The sequence below is a fragment of the Branchiostoma lanceolatum genome, chromosome 12 (genome assembly GCF_035083965.1).
Source record: "Branchiostoma lanceolatum isolate klBraLanc5 chromosome 12, klBraLanc5.hap2, whole genome shotgun sequence".
Classification (NCBI taxonomy): domain Eukaryota; kingdom Metazoa; phylum Chordata; class Leptocardii; order Amphioxiformes; family Branchiostomatidae; genus Branchiostoma; species Branchiostoma lanceolatum.
Window position 1 is genome coordinate 10,995,327 of NC_089733.1, and position 18,389 is coordinate 11,013,715.

The 18,389-nt window shown below is 41.1% G+C and overlaps 1 protein-coding gene across 1 annotated transcript; it reads left to right on the forward strand.

The window, feature by feature from the left end:
- The first annotated feature begins 8,859 nt into the window (after positions 1 to 8,859).
- On the forward strand, positions 8,860 to 18,131 carry LOC136445526 (uncharacterized). The gene is made up of 9 exons (XM_066443580.1): positions 8,860 to 9,102; positions 12,283 to 12,395; positions 12,634 to 12,752; positions 13,639 to 13,772; positions 14,388 to 14,513; positions 14,982 to 15,096; positions 15,752 to 15,959; positions 16,354 to 16,495; positions 17,001 to 18,131. Exons 1-9 carry the CDS (start codon positions 9,001 to 9,003, stop codon positions 17,577 to 17,579), a joined length of 1,638 nt encoding a protein of 545 aa, XP_066299677.1. The 5' UTR covers positions 8,860 to 9,000; the 3' UTR covers positions 17,580 to 18,131.
- The last annotated feature ends 258 nt before the right edge of the window (positions 18,132 to 18,389 follow it).

Genomic DNA, 18,389 nt, shown 5'->3' on the forward strand with positions numbered 1-18,389 from the left:
TTTGCCACATACTTTCGGTCTCTGTTCTCAGATTCAGCATAGCTTTTAGTACGTTCATCGTCATCGTGCTCATTTCCCTCATATTTACCAGGGATGTGGAGATTGACGCCTTCTTCAGTTTGCCTGAAGAGAACCTTCCCAGTTGACTTACCCACACTTGCTCGTGCCATACTTCTTTAACGGAGTCGTTTGTTGGGCCTCAATGCGACACCGATTGTTGGGGTTTTCACCAATCTGATAATGCGATAGAAGAAGACAGAGAAGCGATGTTGAGACTGTATGGTTACTATGCATGAAGCGAGCCTACACCGAATTGCAGGTCATTCGGTTGCAATACCAGGGCACAAGAGCCAAAAATGTACGTGTTTAAAAAAGTCGCAAAATTAAGCATTTTGGGGTATGTCTTCCAAAAGTGTTGATGAATTCCTGTGGTCAAATGTCCAAGGCATCCCTGTAACAAATATTGGGTTAATTTGTTGTGATATCAGGGAACTGGCCGCGAAAATATACATTTTGTGTCTAAAAATAAATAAAAAAACACTATAAAATCAATTCAAAGGCATTTATCAAAACTCTACTATTAAACAGAAAACTGCTTGTTCATATTTATCAGACTTTCATCATCACGAGTTCAAGATTGTTGCATAAAGTCTATGTGTTAGTGATTGGATTCATCTTAGGTTCATTATGATATTTGCCTCCATTGATTCATGCCATGATGATTTATACAATATGAGAGCCCGATAAAGTCTTTTTGTACATTGTAGTGCATTTTTTAGATCGAGATGTAGAAAGCACCATAATTGTGTAAAGTTGTGATAGAAATATTTATATGACTTGGTTCCGCAAATATCAGCTGTCTGTTGGCAATATTGCTGTAAAACCTCTCCAGATTGGGTTCCAGTTATTCGAGTATATGGTACCAAATTCGAAGCTTAGTATGATTTGTGAAGTATCAGTGTGAATCTGTATCTATGGTTGTACTGATCTTACTGCTTTTCGACGTAATTCTGTACCTTAGTTGGTACACTATGAAGCCTGGGCACTGCATATGTAACACCTAGCACTGTTTGACATTTGGCGTCCGGTTTTTGAAACAACATATCTATGATCGTATTGGTCTACAGGTCTATCTGACTACGTTTCGACGTAATAGTCTATCTTCACAGGCACGTACATTGGCTATATACGTTGGTCATGTTTGATCAAACTTGTGGAGCCTGAGTGCCACATAATTATGTGAAACTGAGCTCTGTTTTACGTCTGGCATCTGCTGTATTTGTGGCATGTACTGTTGGGGACTGGTTTTCGAAACAAAACTTAAGTAATTCCACACCTCAAGTTGAGAATATTGTAGTTGCCCACATGGTAATAGGGATTTCTGGCACGTACTTGGTAACCGTCGACATATGTACAGCAGGCTTTGCCCAAATGTGTTTATTCATTTTGTGGGAATAAACTAGTAAACGTTACTAAAGGTGTTTACATTGCATGGCATCTTATTCCGTTTAGTAAGATTATTATCATACAGTAATATTACATATCATACACATATCAAACATACGTAGACGTTCAGTTTGGTATACAGAAATCGCACCCACGTGCACGTGCACGCACGATCAGCAAGGCCAAGGTAACTCACATTTTGCCAAGCAGAGTGAATATTAGAGCACGTGCCGATTGGTCTACTGTATCCACCCACACACTACAGACATAGTGATGACAAACTTAAGCTTACAAACCTCTATAAGTGCCACCACTAAACATATATACAAAAAACATATTCAAGCACAAAATACATAAAAATGAATACAAAATGGCGACGAAATATGATGAAATCATGCGAAAAAAGTATACAACAAAAATTGATATATTTCCAGTTGGAGTGAACATTCCTACACGGGTGGACTGGTTTACTGCGATCACTCACACACTGAAAAGAACAGAATTACATTTAAAGAAATGATGTTCAGCTGACAAAGAGGATCATGTGACCAACTCTTATGGCGTCATCAGACGAATCATCACCTTTTCTCGGCAGGTGTTACGACAGGCAGCGTCTCAGCTCCAACTTAACGTAGTGAGATTTCCTTTAAGAAACTAGAGAACTTTGATTACAAAAATAGTAATCTCAAGTTAGAATAAAATAAAAGTTCGAGGGAGCATAATGGGGGATTTAATATCTTTTTTTACAAAACACTGAAATTGATTTCTTCGAGTACTGTATACATGTCTATTACTTGGACCAAATTCCAAAGTTGTCTGCGTTAGGTAAAGTTCTGCAAAAGAACAGCACAACTCAAGTCTGCAAAACAGTGCATTATCTCACAGAACATCAGGACGTGAACTTTTGACTTATTCATATCTGACAGAGACAAAGACACAGTATTGTCCATGTAACGAAACCGGCCTGGTAAAGCAGTCAAAACGGTGTCAGAGACCAATTCGAATGATACACTATTCTGCATAAAAATTTCAAATGTTCAGTACTATGTCTTCTTATTGGCTTCGTTGCCTCTTTTTTCATCATGCCCATTCCAAGTGCAAAGAGTCAGGTTTGTGAATAATGCATTACTTTTCCCTCCGTCTCAAAAAGAACAAAACATTCCTGTTGTAGTTCGAATTCTGCAACCTAAATCGTGTTGTTCCATTTCCAGCAGATCAGACAGAAAAAGTACCCACTGGAGAAGCGTTCGGTCTACATATCAAGGGTGTGGCAAGGGGATCTTAAGAAGTCTCCACAACAAGGGTGTGGCAAGGGGATTTTAAGAACCGTCATCACAGGCCCAAGACGTTGCCAGGCATGTGCCGTTCCTGTCAATGGTCAGCCTGTCTAGCTGGTACTTCTAAATGACTGAACAAAAACACCATTGATTGTGTACTCAATATTACATGAGATTGAAGTTACAGTGCACAGAAGTTTTAGTAGATACAACAATACAAACCTATGTGTGTCAATAGTAAGTAAACCATTGCTATATTTCTCAAAAAATATACTTTTACGTTTCGTCCCTGAAGCAACAGACTGCATGTCGTCCATCATGATTGTTGTTCAGGTTCTGATTCTTTCCCTTCTAGACGTATCGCACACTTCTGAAGCATCAGTACTTTCACAAATGATGTCTCTAGGATGTAACGTTCAAAATGGGTTTAACAAAAATTTACCTTTGCCACAATCGTCTCCTTTACCCCGTATTCATTGTGATGACAAAGGCTTAACGAGTGTTCCAAGAGATCTGCCCTCAACTCTCTTTGAGCTTCAGCTTCCCAACAACGCCCTGACCACGTTTCCTTGCCTGGCCCTGCCCTATTTAAACAACATGATTTTAAACCACAATAGCATCACTTACTTTCCTTGGTACTGCCTGAAGAATATGCCAAGTCTAGTTCATTTGGATTTGTCACATAATCAGCTCTTTTGTGTCTATCTGTATCGTGTGAAGTATTTCTTACCTAACTTAAAAAGAGTGGATGTTTCCTACAATAAGCTAAAGAAATTGTCCGAGTGCGATCTTGGATGGAACGCGTATGTGCCAAATGGACTCCATAGACCATTTGAAGCTGTCATAGCGGGTAACCCTTTCCACTGTGACTGCAACTTAATTTGGGTAATTACTTCTGCGATAAATGTCGAAAAGTGCCGGAAAAAACGATCGCCGATTTGCGACAGATTCTTAAGGCAGAATGACATTGCAATCTCCATGTACAAAGACCAGTCTTTGTATCGCTGTGAAACACCACCCATAGTAGAGAACGTAGAGCTCCACAGGTTAGATGAGTATATCTCAGGATGTTATAAATTCTGGGATCCGACAGGCGAAAATTATTCAATCTACACATATGAGTCATGTGATCCTAACAGTTCCTGCCCCAAAGAACGTCATGACCTTTATCCCTCTGACGTTATCACTTCGGCCTTGTGGCCAACAACCAGTAGTTGGAGTGATGAGGAATCAAAACTGCAACAGGCATCAGCATGGATATGGGTGGTGACTGGATCAGTAGTTGGAGGGCCCGTAGTTGTCCTCTGTTGTGTGGCGTTAGTTGTGTTTTGTGCATTGGGTAGGAAACAACCTGATACTACAGCTGTCTCACTTGGTCACGTAAACAACATGGCGGCTGGCAAACTTGTAAACAACGTTACAATCAGTGACAACACTCAGGCTGATGATCAGGAAGGTTGCAGAAATGGTCCGGAAACAGACTCAGTTTCCTGCTTATACGAAACTATACCTGATGACACGATTGAATCGTATGCAGCGTCGCCTGACATTTTTGAAGTACCTCAATATCATATTGGAGAAGTTGAAACGGCAGTTAAGACCAGTCCTAACAAAGAAGAAGGTGCCAGTACTGTACCTCATTCAGATGCACAAGCGTTTGATCATTCCAGCCCCAATGGGGAAGGTTCCGATAACGATAGAGCTGATAACAAGTCGCCGAAATCAGACAATGAATCATACATGGACCAGTCCTTCGTGCAAGGAACTGTACCCAACGCGATTGAACCTTCTTTAAAGTCACGTCATGTTTTCGACGCTTATCAATGTGAACATACCGGTCACAGTGGAGAGGGTTCCAATGCGTACGGAATGAAGCAGTGTGCTCGTTCATCTGTGTATTCATCAGGGGAGGTGAAGCAAAACACACCGACTTGATATTCTCGAATCTCTAAGTAAGATTTTGAAGCGATCATGAAAAGGAATCTGTTCATGGGAGGTTCTGTATATCTGCATGCTCTTTTCAGTAAGGTGTAGGCAGCATATTTTGATTTCCCGCAATTAGGAGGGAAGCCGTCTGATGCTACGGTCCCGTTTACCAATCCGGGGCCCGGCCAGGCAGCTTGTGGGACGACAAATATGATATAGAACACAACAAAAGACACAAAACGTTAAAAAAATACTGCTAACCATATGTTGTGCATTTTCTTCATATGTATTTTCTAACTATCGTTTTCGCAAATAGCTGTAGCCCGATGAATTATGCACGTAATTCAGAGACAGGCTAGCAAATTTTGTGTAACTGCCTTCCTTGTTTCTAGGGTAATACGTTTCGCGCGGCAGTGACAAGTCTCCTATTTCTTTGTTTCGTTTTAGCAACTGAAGTTCTATTTGACGTTATAGTTCCGTGGAGAACGAATGCTTCAGCACAATAAGTTGGGCACATTGTAGTTGCTGACTCAGCAATAGTATTTTTTTGTGAAAGGACAATGTAACGTATAGTCATGGTCAGATGTAAAAGATACTTGTTTTCTGTTTGTTAGAGAATGGAGAAATTGTTTAGAATTCAGGAACTAGAAGTGACTTGACATATATTAATAAGGACAGAAACTTATTGGTCAAAATGTCTTGAGCTTGAGGTTCCAACTCATTTAGGAGTGTACTGTATGTAAAAAAGAATAAACATTCGTGCACGTACAGATTGGTCTACTGTAATCAGTAACACATGCTATAGAAATAGACATTTAACTACAGTTCCGCAACCTCATACCTCCGCCAAATGATTTAACCTTTATTACTGACGTATTATGAGTGTTTCTCATTGATTATAAATCATATCAGTTGATCATCTTCTCCACCCAGATGAAAGATGGATGTTGTCCAAAGTATGACCTTAAAAGAGAGGGATATTCTAGGATTCTATTACTTATGCAAATGAGGTCCTCATCAGCATAATTCATATTCACATTCACATAACTTCAAAATGCCACAAGTATGCAATTGCCGTCATTTACCAGTATGGAATTATAGTGGTGTCTCATTAAGTCTGAAGTAATACCTGCTCCTGCAGTTCCAAAAAGCCGCAAGGGGGCCCAAACCTAAACCACTTACTCTTTGGCCCAAGAGCTATTTACCACTCAAAAATCTGGCATGTCTAGAACTCGAGATATCAAAACAGTTCCGCTGCAGTACCATAACAAGCCGTTAGGGGACCAAAAATCTAATCATCTCCAGGTATGAACAAGACCTACCCACATACATGTATCAAATATCAATACAATCCACCCAGGCCTTCTCGAGTTATGCTGTTCATCCACATCCGTACAAACGCTACCGAAAATCTAACCTTTTTGGCAAAAGGTAATGAATTATAAGATCGACACCATAAAACGCGTACGCATACGTTCGGTGTGATTGTTTTCTTTCCTTCCCCACCATACATCGATATCCCAGCACCACAAACAAAACGTTTCCAATCCACAGGCAGACGAGATCATCCAATTTCTATGCAAATCAAGAAACCTACTGTTGGACACCAGACAATCTTTATCTGTGTTGTACCAAGAAACAACACCGACTGTTAAAGTCGAGATTGAAGTATATTTCTCTTGTAAGTAAATCTACACAAAGCAATATTTCCATTCAGTAACTTTTAAGTATCTATTTAGTCGTCCTCGTTTTTAAAGATTTAAAAAGAAATGTTCAAAAACATTTTCGACAGTCACAACGCTGTTACACATCTTGCTCCATCGTAAGCTGATACGTCTTGATTTTTAACAACTTGTGAAAACTCGCTAAAATGCAGTCATAGTATAAGGTGAATGAGAAAAAAGACATGAACTTACGGTACTGCCTCTATGAAGACGACTGGTACCTCTACGTCGGTGAGGTAAGGAAATGATGCGTGTATGACAGCAAATGTTGAATAAACATATGGGGTATTGACCATTGTATATATCAGAGTGAGGGAACATATTTCGTGTGACATTTTGTGTGAAGATGCAAAATCACAGATCAATTTAAGTGTTAATGTAGAATCTAGAATTTTGACTTATTTATATAGAGAAAAGAGAAAATGGCAAGAACTTTGGATAGATTTCAAAAACAACAATAAATCAATGAATATAGGATCAGGAAGGCTCTGGAAGGGTTTGTGGGGAAATGTTAGGGACATATTTTGCAACTGTCTGACAGATACATTGCGTGAAATACGTTTTAAACTTTTTTCCGTACCAAAATGTCGTCCCCTTAATTCATGTTCATCATGATTATCATTATCATCATCGTCATTTCGGGCGTGTCAAACTCTTTCTCTCCGAAGTCTCTGTCTTCCATAATTCACTTTATCACCGCCTTAGGAAAGAGCATCACCTTTGACATACACAACACCGCAAACGGAGAATTCAATTTCCAGCCACGTCAAAAAAACATGAGTACCCGTCTGATACCAGACAATTCTCATCAGCCTCCGGGCTTCATCTTCACAGGTGTGCTCGGTGCTCACGGGTACTTTTTTTATTTGACGTTTGCTTTTCTTTGTCTTCTTCTTATCGGAAGTCGGAAGATTATAAAAGGTCATTCATGCTCCTGAAACAACCAGGATTTACATGTATACAGACCGGCGATATCGAACGTGATCCAAAGACAGTGTGTGCTTGAAAAAAACGCTAACCAGTGACCTGGAAGATCAGGGGATCTTATATATTCTGTTAACACCAGCCAATACATATATCTCCCAAAACGTCGGGAATGTCATATTCCACTGCACACAAAAAAGAAATCAAACCCAATAACAATTGTTTAGATTAGAAGTAGCGCTGGTTGACGACTTTCATTTTACTCTGTGTTTATTTCATTACTGTGTACTTATCATTTGACTATCTCATTTCCTTGTATTCTTGCAATTAGCCCCCGGGCATGAATTTGCAATAAATTTATTATTTTATTATCATTTCTATGGGATGAGATGCAGGGGTGGTGCAAGACAGCACTGGGAGGGAACAGTTACGGTATTACGGGGTCTGAAATATTGTTTTAAACATTTAGTGCAAGGAGTAGCTATTTCTGATCAAATATTTAATGGGAAGCTTTAGTAAACATCTCATTACGTAAGATCTACAAACGATTGAAAATGTTTAAACCACACCTTCGGTATCGTCCTATATATTTTTGCTTACTTAAATCACCTGGTGAAATAGGCCTAAATGCAATAACATATTCCCGCTATTGTGACTTAAATTTCAGTTATTAATACACACCATAAATGCCGCTTCGAAGGATAAGGTAGCATCTTTCCTTTTTTACTTTCATTATGTTTATATACATAGAAATCATTCTTCATTCATTCATTCATCCATTCATTTATGCACAAAATGATCCATTGATACAAGCGTTTTATCCAATGTCTTTGCAGAATCATGAAATAAAGCAATGTCCATTGACACTGTAAAGAAAAATTATTTAAGCTATTGATGATAAACTTTGCCTGGCTGGCATCCGATTCCTACCGGGTCTCCTACAGTCGCTACCCTGGCCTATGATAAACTTACACACATCATATAGATACCATTATTTATTCATCCATACACAGAAGGCAAATATCCCATAAATGTGCGTACTTTTGCAAACTCTTTCATGGTCTTTATAAAAGAAGAGAATGCGGTTCAGAACCGGGCCTATGACCTTGACATACACTCGCTGATGAGGAAGCATCAACTGAGATTTGGGGGGGGGGGGCGTTGCTGCAATGGTTTATAAGTCATCAACCCAGTCGAATTTTCCCTCGTCTTCTTTTATCCGTGTCTTTTAAGTACGAAAATCATTATTCATATTATTGTCACCATTAGTTTTTACTATTGTTCAGGTGAAAATATTTCTTATCATCGCATTCACCCCTTTGCGCTGGTAGTTGGGCCGCTCCTGTTGCCTTTGTTGTTCACTGACACGGAACGCTTAGTTCTTTCTGAGCAGAGGACTACGATGGGGTCTATCGCTACATGTCTTTCTCCGCGTAATCAGTCGCTAAAATTCTACGCAATTCGCCCGCAGCTAATCTAACCTTACGTGGGAGTGTAACTAGAAATGTTGCGTATGGATATATTCTTTTATATTTTTCATTTAGCCTTGGCGTAAGCGTTGTCGCCCCTTCCGTAAGGCGTTGCCGGAACTCCCATGCAGACCCACCTACAATCTTTAGACCATGAATGAGGTGCATACATTACGAAGAACCCCGTGTCACGCACAACCTACTTCAGCAGTTCCGTAGCACACTACACTAGTCATGGACGCAGCTATAGAAGAACCCAAAGCCCAGATGACTTCTTCAACTCTTGGTCTTGTTGTTAAAGACGGAAGGCCGCCTCCTGAAGAAGAAACACACCCGGTAAGTGTTGTGGTAGTTGTTTCTTGATTGTCGACACCGCTGGGCCGTTATTTTCTCGACGCATAAGCTGATTGGGGGATTGCGTTGAGGGATTTTGTGATCACAAATAAGCTTATCACCTTATTCCTGTGTATACTGAATATGCATGTACAAGACATGATTGTTGAAAGGGAAAACGTTAACAGCATTAAGTTTCTCACAAGCTGACATAAAATGTGATCGAATGTTTTGAATCGCAACGTGGTTGAACACATTGCTGGTATTAATCATCATTTAAACACTAATTAATTGTAATGCCAGACAAGTGATTTACATGTATTAATCGTATCAGCAGATTTAAGTCCAAAGCTCATTTCCTTATTTCAAGAACAAGATTGTCTTCGTCGGAGTCTATATGTTTGAAAACAGGTCAGAGTCTGGGCTTAAACGTGTTTTGAATCGCCAAGGACAATCACATTAACACTTACATTCCGATCCGATCAGAATGCCAGACAGGCGACTTACATGTATCAATCGAATCAACAGATTTAGGGTGTCCACGTCCCAAACTCATTTCCTTAAGCTTGTTTTAAGAAAGAGGCAGTGTTTGGGGCATTTGTTTCGTCGGAAGGATACGTGTTTGTAAAAGGGTCAGTTTGGGAAGGTCACGCGGCCAGACACGCACTCCCAGATCAGGTGTGTTAAGTGTGAAAGCCTCACCTGCGTAACAACAAAAGGAGCGAAATTGTAGTGAACAGGCCGGTTTCTTCAATAGACGCGTTTAGCTCACCTGGTCAATTCTTTTCAACTTTCATGAATGGATTTAAATATTGTTGATGTACGTGTTTGCTGCCACTTGTTGTGTAGAAGGACGCTAAAACGTCAAAAATGTTTCACAGACGGGTGTACAGGAAGGCTAATACATTTTTAACGTATCTCAAAACATCATCGATCCATGTGTCCCTTATCACGTCCAATGTTTTCAACCTTCGTGAGTTGATTCGGACAATGTTGATGTTTTTCTTCTTACAAAAAGGTTAAAGGATCCGTCTTTTCAAACCTCCAGGCGCCAAGGAACACTTAAGTTTGAGACAAAGACAAAACGGCCGATCGGACGTCCTTTAAGCGAGGACACTAAATAATGTTCGTTCTTGAAGGCAACAACCCAGCTTTCTAAAACAATGTCAATGGTTCATTTCAACCTGTACGAAAGAATTTAAAGAATAGTTGGAATGTTTCACGTGTCAGGTCCATGTGAGAAATTCGTGCCTAAACATTTGTTTTGGTCATTTGCTTGAAATATATTGTGGAGCATGACACATTAAACAACCTATGACGTCACGAGACTGTTATGCAATCTCCAAGCAGATGTTGGGTTGGAAATCGTAACCTAATCCGACTGTCTTGTTTTCCTGACACGCAATATTAGAGTGGTTGTGCATTTAGAATTTATGACAACATGCTGCGAAAATGACACATTTTGTTGGCAGAAGAAAAGTCCATTTTTCGTTTTCAGAAAACGACAAATGGACGAAATTGTTGACGACCAGTCACATTCGTCGTTTATAGGTTTACGAATGCAAATTGACGGAAGAAGAAAGAGGGGAGGATGACAAATAGACACTTGGTGTGTCAGCAATTCATGCTGAAACATTTGTTTTGGTCATTTGCATGAGTTGTGGCGCATGGTCGGTAACACGCCCCGTGACGTCACCCACCTGTTATGCAATCTCCAAGCAGATGTTGGGTAGGAAATCTGGTAGCCATGCAAAATAAGGGGGTTGTGCACTTAGAGGTGATGAGTACATGCCTTGCGAACAGTAATGTTATTACAAAGGACAGATTTTGTTGGCAGAAGAAAACGAAAAATGGACGAAATGGACCTGGCATACTTGCAGTATATAGATTTGCGAATTAAGCAAATTGACGGAAGAAGAAGAAAGAGGGATGGATGGCAAATAGACACCTGGTGTATTAGCAAATTCCTGCAGAAACATTTGTTTTGGTCATTGGTTTAGGTTGCGGAGCATGGCCGGTAGCACACTCCGTGACGTCACCCACCTGTTATGCAATCTCCAAGCAGATGTTGGGTAGGAAATCTGGTAGCCATGCAAAATAAGGGGGTTGTGCACTTAGAGGTGATGAGTACATGCCTTGCAAACAGTAATGTTATTACAAAGGACAGATTTTGTTGGCAGAAGAAAGCGAAAAATGGACGAAATGGACCTGGCATACTTGCAGTATATAGATTTGCGAATTAAGCAAATTGACGGAAGAAGAAGAAAGAGGGATGGATGGCAAATAGACACCTGGTGTATTAGCAAATTCCTGCAGAAACATTTGTTTTGGTCATTGGTTTAGGTTGTGGAGCATGGCCGGTAGCACACTCCGTGACGTCACTCACCTGTTATGCAATCTCTAAGCAGATGTTGGGTGCGAAATCGTAACCTAATCTAGCTGCCTTGATTTTCGGACACGCAATAGTAGGGTGGATATGCATTTGGAATCTACAATGACATAATCCTATATTATGTATTTTTTTAAATTTATGACTACATGCTGCGCAAAGGACATATTTTGATGGCAGCAGAAAATGAAAAAAAAATTAACAAATTCGTCTTATTGAGGTTTACGGAAAGCAAATTGACAAAGAAGAAAGAGGACAGAATGACAAATGGACACCTGAAGTTTCAGCAAACGTAACACGAAGCAGAAACATTTGTTTTGGTTATTTGCATGAGTTGTGGAGCATCACCGGTAACATGCAATCTCCAAGCAGTTGTTGGATAAGAAATGGTAAACTATAATCTACCTGCCTTGATTTTCTGACACGCAATATTAGGATGACTGTGCACTTGCAATTGATGGCTACATGCTTCGCAAAGAACAGATTTAGACGGAAATGACGTTTTAAATTCTGAAAAGACCGGTGACATTCGTGGAATCTCGCATCATAACAGCAAAATAAAGGTATTCTATTGCTACATTTGTATGTGTATTTCTATGTACGTGCACACACACTATAGATATCAACTCTATTTCCCCCCAGACCCATCGTAGCGATCCCCGGTGGTACCAGAGACATAGCCTATTGGTCTAGCTGAACGGGATGGTCGCCATTTTGGTTCTATGCATTCCACCAACATTGCGGCCATAGCTAATGCAAACAGACGTTACCTATCAACCTCTATTTCATTTCAGTCCCATCGTGTCGATGTCCAGTGGTACCAGAGACAGGACCTGTTGGTCTGGCTGTACGGGATGGTTTTCATCGGCGGCCTGATAGGAGCCATCTTCGGACTGGGCAGCTACAGGTTGGTGCTATAGTTATACCAGTTCTCAAGGAGTTTTAGGGATTAAAATATTATCAGACACTACCGTAAAACACGGTATCTTAGTGGAATTTTTGTCTTTAATCACACTTGCGGCATCGTGTGGCGCAATCGGTAGAGTGTTTGGCCCAGAACCGAGAAGTCCCGGGTTCGAAACCACCTACCCGCTTCTGGGGTAGAATGCTCCTTTAACACCCATGTCTTCCACCCGTACCTTTAGGGGTTGGTACGCTCCCGTTGGTTTCGCGTATAACGTCACCAACACGACCAGAGAGCGGTTTCTACCCGAGCCGTACATACTAGAACCGGGCGTGAAGGGACGACAGCATCCAGGCTCATGTAAGTCTTTCTTTCCTGATTTCAAAGTGTGGCCACCGTTTTCCACGTGACATTTTGTATGTCCTTACAAATGTACAGTCAAACCTGTACTAGTGACCACCTCTGTAAAGTGACCACCTAGCCATTGATGTACAGTCAAACCTGTACCAGTGACCATCTTTACATACATATTAAGGGCTACATGACCAATGTGACCACGTTTTGGTGGTCCCTTTGATATTTTTCCCAATGATACAAGCATTAAGATTATTGCCTATATTTACTACCTGTCACAATAGAGCAGAGGGGGTGTCCCTGTGGTGTAGTGGTCTGCGCCTTTGCTACTCTGCCACATCTGGTTCAAATTACTTGGACCAGAAGGACTGGGGTTCTAGCCCCAGGTAGGGCACCTCTGGACAAGAGGCGCATTGAGTCATACCAAAGACTTTATAAAAATGGTACATACTTATGAAACAGTATGGAAGTTAAACACACTCCACTGCCAGTGGACTAGCCCCCTGCTACAGTGATTGCACCACAGTGTGGCCCCAGGGCTATGAAACGGAGATGGGCACCGCCCTATACATCAATTATGGTGTGGGAGGATTTTAACTTTTAACTAACAATAGAGCAGATCTTATCGGTCCACTGAGTGGTCTTCTTAGGCAGGTTTGACTGTTATTGAAGGTTTAGATTTCTACAACACTGAGACAAAAGTGATGTTCACGAAAAACTGCCTTTGCTATATCTAAATACAGCTGTTCGGTGCATCTAAGTGGAGAGAAATGAAATAAAATAAAATGAAATGAAAGAGGAAAAGAAAAAATTGAAATTTCTTCATGCGCTCTAGCGACGATCCAATAACTACAGATCCTGAGTATATCCATGTTTTCTGTTGTTCCTTTAGCGGGTCGATGGTACTTTTGGAAGCTCCGCCCGGAACTGGTGACTCCGTGGACCCAAACGTTTGTGTGGGCCTGTTACACCGTCCATCAGCTGCTGGCCTGGTGGCTCCTGTACCTGGCACAGGTGAACAAACAGGTGAGTAAACACTTACAGGTGAGATAACCCTACACCGTCCATCAGCTGCTGGCCTGGTGGCTCCTGTACATGGCACAGGTGAACAAACAGGTGAGCTAACACTTACAGGTGAGATAACCCTACACCGTCCACCAGCTGCTGGCCTGGTGGCTCCTGTACATGGCACAGGTGAACAAACAGGTGAGCTAACACTTACAGGTGAGATGACCCTACACCGTCCATCAGCTGCTGGGCCCTGTACCTGGCACAGGTGAAAAAAACAGATGAGCTAGTCTTAACCCCCACAGCTTAACTCCAAATCTTGACAAAGGCGGCATTTAGTAATCTAAAGATAACGCTACTTCATCTAAATCCACGGGGTAATATATATCCTGGATTTTTTTTAAACGGTGTATTTGGGGATATATGCTAGATGCAACATCAGTAAAACCAAAATGCAAACTTGACAGAAAAACGTATTCAGGACACTGACTGAATAGCTTTTATAACCCTGCATTCGAAGACGACAACGTCAAAAACTTTCCACCCCAAAATAGAATAGACTGGCCACGTCGGAATTAGGTGACATGCAGGTAAACAAAGCCATCACTGTATCCTGTCAAATTTTTGCTACAGGCTCAAAAGGGCAAGAAGTACTCTACCAGGCTGAGTAAGTACAACTGGGCAGCTGTGGCCGTGCACACCTTCTTCCACCTGCTGCACCTGGCGCAGACTCACGTGACGTACGACGCTACCGCACAGGTGAGGGAAATACTTAACAAAACCTTTTAGCTTAAAATCCAATTTATAAATCTAAACTAGGAAGTTAACGTTTTGTAGCAAGTACTGGTGCCGATATGTCCATATAATAACGTCTCAAACAATTTGGAAATGGAGAATCTAAATAAGACGTTTAATGAATTAATGAATGAAAGAAAGCCATATATTGTACGTTTCTGCTCTTACAAGCGAAGTACAGGTCATGTTGATAAAGCAGTGGTATAATTACAGTGATAAACGTGATATCCCTACTACATCTAAAGACTAATAAATACTGCTATGTACAGGTTCAATTTCTTCTCGCTTCTTAAGACAAGTTGTAGATGCATGATGTGTTCCAGCCTTAAAATCCCCCCCGAAGGGTTTATGTCATTTTATGCATGTTGTTATCACAACTAATTCATTCGTTCGTACGTTAATTTATGTATGTTTTTCCTACTTTTTTCTCAGGACGTGACCATAGGCAGCTCACAGGGCTCGGTTATCGTGGCGCTGCTGTTCGTTATGATCATAGAGTTCCGAGACAGGGGTGTGTTCTTCGGCTGGCCGTCTTTCAAAAGCACAGGTAAAGTATTTCAACAATCTTGTGAAAATAGCGGTCACTGCTGTTCTGCCCAATTGTACACTAATCATATAAGTCTTCCTTGTTTGTCACAAGTCCGACAGTTTCACGTTTCAGTTATTAAAACAATGACTGTTAAAAAAATAAGTTTTGTTTACGCGCTTCTACCTTCTTCTGGAAAGGTGATATACTCTCCTCTGACACGTGGTATTACGAGAGCATGACGTCAGTATTAATGAAAAGAGGACGAAAGTTTTCATTTTCCTTCTTGCCAGAACGTACTTGCCCTCTTACACAATTTTCTCATGAGCAACGACCCTGGCGTACCGGCCTGCGACCCGTCGTTGCTGCAGCTTTAGCCTCTGACAGGTCGTCACCAGCCAATCATGCCGCCTCTTACGGACAAAAGGCAATGTGATTGGATGGTAACCTTTCCTACAACAACGGTAGCCATTGGTTAACGACTGGCCCGTGCTAACGAAGCGAGAAGGACGGATCGCAGACAATTACGGCAGGGCCGCTGCTTGATATACAAAAAGCTGCGGGGTTTGTCAACAATGGTTTAGATTGAGACGGTAAATAGGTATTATCATTGGACATACAATTGTTGAGAGGATGACTGATACAGATCTATCGTCTTTCATTCTGTTATCTATAGATAAAGTCGGAAAGGCTATGAGGTCCAAGTCACGTGAGTCGGTGAACCTCATCCGCAAGTACCACGGTTACCTCATCATGTGGGCGGCGGTGTACACCTTCTGGTATCATCCAATGGAAAACACGATGGGTCACGTGATGGGGTTCTTTCACACCTGGATTCTGATGCTGCAGGGAAGTCTCTTCTACACAGACCTGCATCTCAACAGGTACGTCATTAGTCTTCAAAATGAAAAAAAGCACGGCAGCATTTTAGACCAAGAAACTTACAAGTGTTAGCACCCAACGTTTAAGGCTTGGGCAGTAAGAAGTGCTAGCTATAGGAATGATATGGTAACTGTTTTTGTTTGTTTGTTTGTTTAAGCTAGCTATAAGCGTAGATGATCCCAAAGGTCATGGTCAATTTTTGAACTTTCCCCTCGACCTCCTAATGCAAACTGACCCTCTCGCCTTTTACGCGGAAACTTAACTTCAATACCCCGCAAAGAAAGTGTTATGAAGTTTGTAACGTCCCCCGTCGACAAGCAAGCATCATGTTGCCGAAAAGAAAGCGTGAGGATTAAAATGTAATCTTAGTTTAAAATACTTTTCCACAATTTTCAGATATTGGCGTTTCATGCTGGAGGTTTGGGTGACTCTGCACGGCGGTCTGGTGGCCTGGCAGACCGGCGGGCCCGAGCAGATGGGGACCAAGCTGTGGCCGATGTTCACTTTCGGGTTCACGACGCTCATTGTGTTGACTCAGGTACGACTTCATAAACCTCCAAGCAGATGATGAGGGTGGAAAATCGTTTTCTCACTGGCCGGACTTTCTGACGGCTGTCCACCCCAACCTTTGATTTCAATGTCATCAGAATTTTATTAGCTTCTTAACGTTTTTTTCTTGTCAAAGGCCGAATCCACGTTGTTATACTTAACACGACAGATCACACCAGCTTGGATCTTATTATGTGCCGTTTGCATGTGTGTTCCCATGTTTGCTTGTCTGTGCTTAAATCAAAAAAGTCATGCATGGATATGATATCTGGTATATGATGTCAGCTGTTGGCACATCAAGGGACAAGTTCGACTATGGGGGCCTTCTAGCGGCTTTCTAAGTTATTGCATAAAAAAAACTAATGCTAAGGTCATGATTTGTTTTAGTTGGCGGGTAGCTTCCATTATCATCAACGTTATCTCAAACTTTGTGAACTTATCAACTTTACCCCATACTTTATCGACTTATCAACTTTATCCAATATTCCCTACAGTTGTTTGGTCTACCCTTCTGGAAGCACCTGCCGACCTGGTCACGTGGCATCCCTGCCCTGCTCTACCTCGGCGTGATCCTCTACTGCTACAGTTGGATACCTGATGAGAACGGGCGGCCATGGACCCGCCTATCGGAACCCTTCCTCATCCCGCTCAACCAGTACCTTTTCCCACTGGTCATATGTGGCCTTGTGACCTTTGGCCTTTTCATCGAACGTAAAGTAACCAATGGGAAAGCAGTGCCTAGTTTGAGTCAGTTAGGGAAGGGAGGGTATCTCTTTACATCATCATTCATGTATGTCGTTATTGTAGTGCTTTCGTGGGCTCTTGAGTATTTTGATGCTCCGATTCCTGGACCTGCGATGATGTTTGCACACGTGCCCCCGTTTATCGTGTTCTCTGTTATATCCGCCTTCTTCGTGAAAAGAGTGGTGGAAGCCGGCCCGAATGAGAGTGGGAGGGTGAGTCCAGATGTGCCGAGCGAGATTCCTGGAAAGGGAGTTCCGGGAACATTCCAAGTGAGCGTGATAGAACTGGAACATGGGCAGATGCAACTGAAGGAGTCCTCTTTAAAGTGATATAGATAACTTTGATTCCCAAACCTTGAACGAGAAAATGACCCTGAATAATGTATTTAGAAATTTGTCACGTAAGACTTTTAATCGTAATCCATTGAAATGGCCGTAGGATGTTAAGTCATCGTGTGCCATGTATGTATATGTATGTAACCGTTATATAGGTTGACGTACGTTGAATGCTATGTTTGATTAATTGTCCTACTTGACGTTTTATTGTTTGTCTATTCTCCATCTATTTATCGAAATATATGCATACTCACGTTTCTACATATATCACATTGTTACATAGTTTGGACTGTACAGTTTATCTTGTGTAAGCACCTACCTATCATGTATATAGAATTATATAGTTCATATAGAAATGGAATAACCATAATAATTTCCCCATGACGAATGCTTGTGTTTCATGTAAGTTGAAAGTGACCCTATCGTGTAACATCATTGTGGTCCACGCATATTTGTGTGATATATATTCATAAATGTCAATCTATCTATTATATGTATACAATGGATGTGCTGGAATTTATTTAATAAAAACAACAAAATATTTTACGAGACAGTTTTATAGATTTACCAGGTTTTGCACATAACGTTATTTGCCCGATGTCGCTATTCATTGATAATTTGTCGACTTGAATTAGAAAGATGTTTCTTATCTACGATTTCCATTGACAGAATTATCAAAACATCAAGATCAAGAATTATCAAGATATCATAAGGACACCTCAACAAGTACAAGAAAGTATCAGATATCACATAATATGTACAACTCATATACTCATATTGATTAAGTGCTAAAAGATTAAGTGT

Excerpts from the sequence above, each read along its gene's own strand:
- LOC136445526 (XM_066443580.1), top strand. The coding sequence starts at position 9,001 with ATGGACGCAGCTATAGAAGAACCCAAAGCCCAGATGACTTCTTCAACT. Across the intron at positions 14,514-14,981 it reads CGTACGACGCTACCGCACAG|GACGTGACCATAGGCAGCTC; the intron begins GTGAGGGAAATA and ends CTTTTTTCTCAG. Across the intron at positions 15,960-16,353 it reads ACAGACCTGCATCTCAACAG|ATATTGGCGTTTCATGCTGG; the intron begins GTACGTCATTAG and ends CACAATTTTCAG.